Source organism: Coregonus lavaretus, assembly GCF_964263955.1.
Source record: "Coregonus lavaretus genome assembly, chromosome: 28".
NCBI classification, from domain to species: domain Eukaryota; kingdom Metazoa; phylum Chordata; class Actinopteri; order Salmoniformes; family Salmonidae; genus Coregonus; species Coregonus lavaretus.
Window position 1 is genome coordinate 4,954,779 of NC_140015.1, and position 8,186 is coordinate 4,962,964.

The following is an 8,186-nucleotide window of genomic DNA, read 5'->3' on the forward strand; positions in this document are numbered from 1 at the left end:
TCAGCATGGCCATTGCCCTTTAAATACACTCATTACTTCATGCCACACACACCAAACGGGAACAAACGTACCTCAAAGTCTGTTCAAGGGTAAACGTGTCGTTCAGTACAAACTGTTCCGCAACATAGCACACGCTCAAGCAAACTGAACGCACCTCAGGCTTGTCCAGAGATACAGTACCGCAGATAGAACAATGGGTTAGTTATAAAACAAAAATGTGGACGAGGCTGCCGAGGGGAGGACGGCTAATAATAATAATAATAATGTCTGTAATGGAGCAAATGGAATGGCATCAAACACATGGAAACCATGTTTTTGATTTATTTGATACCATTCCATTTAAGCCGCTCAAGCCATTACCACAAGCCCGTCCTCCCCAACTAAGGTGCCACCAATCTCCGGCGGTTTGGAGATACTTTTCTATAATATCTCTGCCTTGGTACTTGTCCCACAATATTTTCCGGTCGTCATAGTTACCACAACCACAAAGTCATAAACCCCGCCTATTTCAAAAATAATTATTCTATGATTTTAAACCGAAACCTAATAACACTTAACTTTATGCCTAACCCTAAATTAAGACCAAAAAGCACATTTTTGTTTTCATACATTTTTACCATAGCCAATGTTGACTTTGTGGCTGTGCCATCCGGTGAAAACCATGTTTTCCTAGTCTTGTTCATTCTACAGGCTAGCTACTACACCTGTCTGTATTCTGAATTCTAAACTTCTACAATGTGCTCCTTTCTGGAATAAATTATGTTGTTTTATTGTGTTTTGTGGTTGCAAATATTAAAGTTCAATACAAAATGTGCTTTCTGCAGCCCTATTCAACAAATTCTAAACTTTTAACATTTGTAACTACAGTAAATCATGTTGGGAAATTAATGCATTTGAGACTACTAATCACAGTAATTAATCACAACAAAATTATAAGACAAATATATCAAGCATCCAGAGGCCTCTTTCCCCATCCAAAGGTATCCATAAGTCTCTCTTCTTGTCCATGATATGTATTGATGCTTACAGCTACAAATAATCTCTCTACCACCTCAGCAAAAACTTGACAAACAGCCTCCCCACCCCTCCAGGACAGAAAGGCTATAGAAGCACCCAGTAACACACTGACCAGGGCTGAGTACATCTGCAGAGAGAAACCCAGGCACATGGATCCAACCACAGCTACAGTCGAGCCCACTAACCTTCCTATTAGATGTCTGGGTGAGAGATGCCCTGATTTATCCCACATCATGAAAACTGACACACCACCACCACCAAGCCACCTTTGCCCTGCACACCACCCCAACCCCAGCACCACTAGGGCCCCCAAGGTGTGGAGGTCCCTCCCGGTCCCTAGGGTGGATACTACCAAGGCTCCTGTGGCCATGCACCCAGGAGCCAAACACAGAACCATCCTAGCAGCCCCCACAGCCACTGATACAGTAATGAACTGCGCCATCCTGATCTCGCCGCTCTTTGCCACATTCTTCACTGCCCTCACCGTCATGATGCTCATCAAACCCGCGATGGCCACCCCACTCACTGCAGCCACCCTGGCCCCCACCCCAGCCCCGCTCACCCCGTTACCCACAACCTCCCACCACACCCCAGGCTCCAGGAGCTCCTCCGCCCGGCCCACCCCATCTGCAGCACCCACCCCCAGCCCGATCAGAAGCCCCAAGAAGGGGGCGCGGAGCACCGATACGACCAGGCCATTAGACCCAGACAGGACCTCTGCTATCCAGACCGCTGAGATGACTGCCACTCCTCTCAGTAGACCGATGGCACCCCCTCTGGCTGTGGTTCTCAACACCAGCTCCACACAGAGGTGGTAGTCCAGCTGTCTTGCTGGTGGCAGTGACTCTGCTTCCCCTGGACTCCCCTCCTCCTCTATGTCTTCCAGTCCCAGTGCTGACCATGCTCCAAGAGAGAGAAAGAGAGCTCCCAGACCCACTACTACCAGTATGGCCCTTACAAACGCCCTCTGACGTCCCATGATGCTCCAGCACCTACTCCCTCCTCTTATGTCCTTCTCGTCTTTTCTTCTCCCCTGGATGGAGAACGATCTGTCTCTCTCTGTTCCCTCTCCCATCCTTTCTTTTTGATTGAATCACCTAAACTGTCAATCACCCTCCCATTGTTTCTGTCTCCATTGGTTGAGTTAAGGCAACCCGTTTTTCTTAGCGAAAGGGGAAACCAGAATCTGGTTATCTGATATCCCCACCCCCTCAGAGTGGATCAGTTCCTTCAGTCTGTCTCATGTTGACCGCTGTGCCTCTTCTAGGAGATCCCTCTCAATCACTGAGGTACTGGTCGCACCTATAGTTTAGAGATCCACGATGGAAATAAGTCAATACTTTTTTTTGTGTCATCCTCAATGATTTGATTTACGCACCTTGACTATACAGTATGTTTTTTTGTTTGTTTTTTACAAGCCGGCAACACTATGAAAACCCATTTAGTAAACATTGCTATCATTTAAGATAATCTTTGTCAAACAATTCACTTACTGTAGCTACAGGTGCTGTTCTCTAAGGTTGTTAGCCTGCCTCAGTGTCTGCACATGCCTCAGTCTGAATCGGCCTCATGCATAGGCCCTGACAATCAAACAGTTGAGATGACCGTGTGTGTTTTGGGAGTTACTGGTTGGACCAGATGCCAGAGTAGTGAGAACAAGTTTCACCTACTATTTCACCATCCTTATCCATCCGTGTAGGCCTAAATGGTGGTTTCCACTCGCCACACCGGTTTCTCCAACAATAAATGCTGCAACCAAATGCTGTTATTGTAAATTACTTTGATTATCATGATCAATCATTAATTAATAAACCATTTAAACAATCAAAATTGTTATTCCATTGTAAATTCTACAACACAATCAATTAACATGATCTGAGTCTGCGTCCGAAATGACACCCTATTCCTTACATTAGGCAAATTCAAATATGGACCTCGAACCCAGTTCCACAGCTAATTTTCATCAGGGACCGATTTAGACCTGGGACACCAGGTGGGTTTTACTGTGTTTTAGCTCATAAGTAGTGCAATATATAGGGAAAAAGAGTGACACTTCGGTCGCATGCTGAGTCAGCCTCCCCGTCTCTCTCGGCCAGTCTCTGCAGTAGGGTGATTACAGTGTCACTTCAGCTAGTCTCTGCAACAGGGTTTCCACTAGATTATATAGCCACAAAGTCAAAATTCATGAAAACATAAATAAGCTTTTTGTCCTTAATTTAAGGTTAGGGTTAGGCATAAGGTTAATGTTAGGTTTCAAATCTAATTTTAATAATGGCTTTGTGGCTATAGAAGCTAGTGACAACCCTGCAGCAGGGTGATGGCTGTCACTTCCTGTCTCTCTCGGCCAATCTCTGCAGCAGGGCGATGACTGTGTCCTGTTTGGAGGAGAGCAGCTCCAGGGCCGTGGCCATCCTACCCAGGGACTCTGCCATGCGCGCCTCCCTCCTCTCGCGCCTCCTCCCTCGGGCCTCCGCCCTGCTGTGATGCACCTGCTCCTCCTTGGCCTGCCCCTCCTGCCTCCTCAGGAACTCCTGCAGCAGGGAGGTGCCTTCTTCCGCTCGCTTCTGCTGCTGGGCCAGGAGGGAGGTAATGGAGGAGCCCTTGGAGGAGGAGGAGAAGCGACGGCGCTTCTTTCTGCGAAGGTGCACGCGGCTGAGGTTGGAGGGGATGTGACAGGAGGCAGGGGGCTGTGCGACCGGAGCAGGGGATGGGTTTGGCTGTAGAGGGTCTGTGTTATTAGCTATCCTGGGGGAGGGCGTGTCCAAGGGGGTGGGGAGAGGGAGGGAGGAGCGGACAGGGGTGGGGGGAGGGAGGGATCTGACAAAGGTGTAGAGAGGGAGGGTGGAGGGAACTGGCGTGTGGAGTGGGAGGGAGGAGGGGACAAGGGTGAGCGTCCGAGTGCAGGCAGTGATGAGATTGCCATGGGGAAGGAGGGGCTTCTGCTCTGCTTTGGCGGTTTCCGTGGCGACGTACACCTTAGGGTTGCTGGTTACTAGGGTAGGGCTGCTAGTGGTCTCGGCGCCGATGGTGTCACCAAGCATGGCATCCATCATCTTATGAGAGAGAAAGAGAGAGACAAACAGAAAGAGACAGAGAGAGATGGAATGTTGAGATAAGAGGGTCTTGTCAGCTTATAACAATCTTGTTTCTTACTTTCATAGTACACCCCCAATGTCACTAGAATTTATGAGCATTCACTAGAAGACCGCTATGACCACAAGAACAACATTTTCAACAAACTGAATAGACAGTTGCCTGACGTCACAAAAATGATGCGTGAGCAACGCAGGAGTAGAAGGCTGTGTGTTGCTGTGATCCTGAACAGTCAGATAGCTAGCAACAATGACATGAAGCTGCCATGTGGGGAATCGTAGGTGGCTTGTTTCAGATAGTTTTACCTTGTTCTTGATACCTTGTCTTGTTTTAAGGTGATTTGACTTATACCACGTCTATGATAACATGGCTCAAATTCACTAGCTAGCTGTATTTGAGAGACAAAAAGTGCTTATTGTGCAAATGTATGTATGTTTTCAATAATCCTGATTCTAAGCCAACCCTGTCTGTTTTGCCCAGAAGATGCACGCGCATCGGTTTTCTTACTAAACAACACACGTCTATTATTATAAAACAAACAAGTACCTCAAAGTACTCCCAGGAGGTTCTGGCCTGGCCGGTCTCCCTGCCTCTGTATTTGACCCTCTTATAGGTGACGATCAAGTTGTTCCACTTGCGGCGGATCTTCTCAAAAGGCAGACAGTGACCCTGCTCCTCCAGCTCCTTCTGCACGCTCTGGAAGAGCTGCGAGCGCTCCCGCGTCCCATACAGGCTCCAGCGGCGCCCCACTGCTTCGATCAGGTACACGATAGCCTGGTAGGAGAACTCTGGGGACACCTGGGGAGGAGGCCGAGGATTCGGGCGGGTCATGACTGGGGCTGAGGAGAAGAGGGATTTTAATAAGTACTGTAAGTCGCTCTAGATAAGAGCATCTGCTAAATTACCTAAATGTAAATCCTCTCTCCCATGACAGACTTAACCATTCAAATGTTAACGACCAGCTAGCCAGCATGCACGTGAGATTTGGTTTTGGGTGCTGCAGATAAATGGTACATCTACAGTAGGTGCTTAGATCAGGAAATATAGGATGGTGTTGTTATATTCATTTTACTCTTCTCCATCTACCGCTCTCTTTAATGGGACAAATAGGACTCACCTGGAGCAATCTTTAAGATGGTTTTGCCATCGGCGGAAGTAGAGGTAAAGAAACGGTCAGCACTCACAGGATCTAGTGGAAAGAAAGAAAGAGGCAGGTGTCACATGCAAAACAGTCAAATACAGTTAGTATTTTGCTTTAGCTCATAATGTCAATACAATTATGATCTTTCATTGTAGATTGTACTAATATTTCTAAAGTGTGCAGACTTTTTCCTGTTTCGCCTGTTGCGTCCAGTATCTTCACTACTCAGCTCTGGGTGTGCGGTAGATTCTGCCTATTATCTAATAGTATTTCTAAAGTAAAAGTGAAAGTTCCTGTGAGACAAGACTGAAAAATATGCTATCTCTGTCTGATTATACAGTACCAACAACTTACACTGTACGATGGGTTTGCTAGTCGTTTTAGTTGCTAGCCGCCCATGCTGTGTTGAATACCCAGCATGGTCTTCTATTGGACCGCCTTCTCCCGGAGAAATATCATGACGAGCTGCAGACTCTGAGCCTCGTTTGCCTGAAAGCAGCGAATATGATTCGTCTTTTTCGTCAAAGGTCTCAGAGTCTTCACTTTTCACAGTGATATTCAATGACATTACCGCGTTTACCAAGCGCACTTTCTTGGCTATGGAATCGATCGACCACGTCTAAATAGGCTGCCTATGTGGCTGTTTCACTCAATGCTTATGAGAAGGAAAAAGTTTTAGTCTTTCAATTAGATATAAAGAAATTCGCCAACAAACCCCAACATCAGTCACTATTGCAGTATTTGCATTCTCGGACCTGTGGCTTTACAACAAGATGAAGAGAAATGGCTGCGTTTTTTACCAAGCATATTTGCGCAACGCTGCTGCGCAGCTCTGGGCAGGGATTCGCTGCTGGCAGTTGTGATGACGTGTACCAGCGTGCGCAGGCCCTGCACGAGGGCAGAGACGCAACGCAGACGCTGCACAAACTGCCCTAAAGAGGGCGCTGCTGCTCTGTCGGAGGATATTCTCCTCAAAAGAACAACATTCTGGTAGGCTACACACAGTCAAACAAGTATGTTGTACAATGTTTTAGAAAATATTTGGTTTATTTTCGACAGCAAATCTAAAAAACGCACGTAAAAAGCTGATTTAAAAAACAATATGAAGGTGACATCACACATAGAACAATAAGACAGATATTTAACTGGATGTTTAAATGTGAAGCATCCGCTTGGCATCTCCACTCACTACCAAATATGGTACTGAGAGGAAGCCCACTGGCGGGCAGTGGGAGAAGATGGAACGAGATGGATTTTGGCCGACATTCTGCAAATGTTCTCATCAATGAAACATTTTATCTCAATACAGTTTTCTGTTCCCCAAACTAGAATTTGTTATGAACAGAGTGGACTAAGGTTTGTAGACTGCAAAGGCGAATTGAGTTATTGCACACGCGCACTTCACATAGTAGGCGTTCCCTAACGGAAATATGCAGATGAGGCTAGAACGCGCCAATACGATTTCGCTAGCTCGTGCTTGGCTCTGCCCCCCCTCCCCTCCTTGCTTCTGTCCACTATGGCTCATTTGTTCCCATTGGAAACGACAGGCTGTGGTCTATCTTGGTTTAGTTATTTAAAAAAATCTATTTTATCCAAAAGCAGCGAGTCTAAGGACTCGGAGTATTCATTTTTTACAGTGATATTAAATGACATTACCGCGTCTACCAAGCGCACTTTATTGGCTATGGAATCGACCGACCCCGTCGAAATAGGCTGCCTATGTGTCTGTTTCTCTCAATGTTTATGAGAAGGAAAACGTTTTAGTCTTTCAATTAGATATAAAGAAATTTGCCTACAAATCCAACATCAGCCACTATTGCAGTATTTGCATTCTCGGACCTGTGGCTTTACAACAAGCTGAAGAGAAATGGCTGCGTTCTTTACCAAGTATATCTGCGCAACACTGATGCGCAGCTCTGGGCAGGGATTCGCTGCTGGCAATTGTGGTGACGTTACCAGCGTTCGCAGGCCCTGCACGAGGGCAGAGACGCAACGCAGACGCTGCCCAAACTGCCCTAAAGAGGGCGCAGCTGCTCTGTCTGAGGATATTCTCCTTTCAAAAGAACCCCATTCTGGTAGGCTACACACAGTCAAACAAGTAGACCTACAGTATGTTGAACAATGTTTTAGAACATCTTTAGTTTTATTCGACAGAATCCCTGGACATAAATCTAGTAAGGCCTAACCAGAAGTAAGAAGCCTGGAAGGTAAGGACTTCTAAGGCTCTTGCATGAGAAGTTAGGACATTTACTGTATGAAATGCAATGTTATCACCATCATTCTATTTCAATTATTATCACACACCCATTTTTGACTGGTAGAACGAATGAAAACAATTCATGAAAGGACTAGATGGATAATAATGTACATGCATGGAAAATAAGATCTGTACAACTTGGTGTACAAGTCTGTATGAAGGCTGTATACAAAAACCAGGGCATGGTGAATATTCCCTGTTGTCTCATAGTGAGATAACAGTACAGACTTGATGAAGGCTCTACTGGCTGTTGGATGCAGTTGGATGCTGAAGTTGGATGCTGAATGTACTCTTGAACTCTCTCTCAAACAGATTCTTCAATCTTTCGCCCATCCCACGGAACTCTGCATTGTCCTTCAGAAAAGAAAGACAGGCACAATTGTATAGAAAACATAATAAACAAGGTAGAAATGCAATTAACACAACTCATTTTGCCTAATGTAGCTTTGTTATGGATTAAACAAAGGCACATTTTAAAAGTGTTATTCATGCATTAGCATAAGTAAAGTTGAGTTAATAATTCCAAGATTTATTTCAAAAATGTTAGCCCTGAGTCTTCACATTGGACACTGCAGTAGTGCAGTCTTACCCTGTTGAACGTGGCACAGTTGGTGAAGATAAGCAACACGTCACACTCAAAGTGTTGCACTGACTGGTAGAGATTCTGCTGCAGCTTCT

General features: G+C 45.8%; 2 protein-coding genes and 1 long non-coding RNA gene across 3 annotated transcripts; all 3 read right to left on the reverse strand.

Moving 5' to 3' along the window:
* Positions 1–747: 747 nt before the first annotated feature.
* On the reverse strand, positions 748–2,709 carry LOC311104108 (uncharacterized protein). The gene is made up of 2 exons (XM_084145778.1): positions 2,511–2,709; positions 748–2,319 (listed from the first exon to the last, which is right to left on the reverse strand). Exon 2 carries the CDS (start codon positions 2,090–2,092, stop codon positions 947–949), a length of 1,146 nt encoding a protein of 381 aa, XP_084001904.1. The 5' UTR covers positions 2,093–2,319; positions 2,511–2,709; the 3' UTR covers positions 748–946.
* A 78-nt stretch (positions 2,710–2,787) lies between these two features.
* Positions 2,788–6,069, reverse strand: LOC311104101 (uncharacterized protein). Its single transcript, XM_084145769.1, has 4 exons — positions 5,606–6,069; positions 5,228–5,299; positions 4,657–4,949; positions 2,788–4,070 (listed from the first exon to the last, which is right to left on the reverse strand). Exons 1-4 carry the CDS (start codon positions 5,817–5,819, stop codon positions 3,342–3,344), a joined length of 1,308 nt encoding a protein of 435 aa, XP_084001895.1. The 5' UTR covers positions 5,820–6,069; the 3' UTR covers positions 2,788–3,341.
* Positions 6,070–7,371: 1,302 nt separating this feature from the next.
* On the reverse strand, positions 7,372–8,184 carry LOC311104121. Its single transcript, XR_014610137.1, has 2 exons — positions 8,098–8,184; positions 7,372–7,862 (listed from the first exon to the last, which is right to left on the reverse strand). It is a non-coding gene; the product is annotated as an uncharacterized lncRNA (long non-coding RNA).
* Between the last annotated feature and the right edge of the window lie 2 nt (positions 8,185–8,186).

Bases quoted from the DNA above. Each gene is read 5' to 3' on its own strand.
- LOC311104108 (XM_084145778.1), bottom strand. From the start codon at position 2,092: ATGGGAGAGGGAACAGAGAGAGACAGATCGTTCTCCATCCAGGGGAGA.
- LOC311104101 (XM_084145769.1), bottom strand. From the start codon at position 5,819: ATGTCATTGAATATCACTGTGAAAAGTGAAGACTCTGAGACCTTTGAC. The intron at 4,950-5,227 runs GTGAGTCCTATT...TCTTCTCCTCAG, and splicing joins CATCTTAAAGATTGCTCCAG to CCCCAGTCATGACCCGCCCG. The intron at 4,071-4,656 runs GTACTTGTTTGT...CTCTCTCATAAG, and splicing joins CCTCCTGGGAGTACTTTGAG to ATGATGGATGCCATGCTTGG.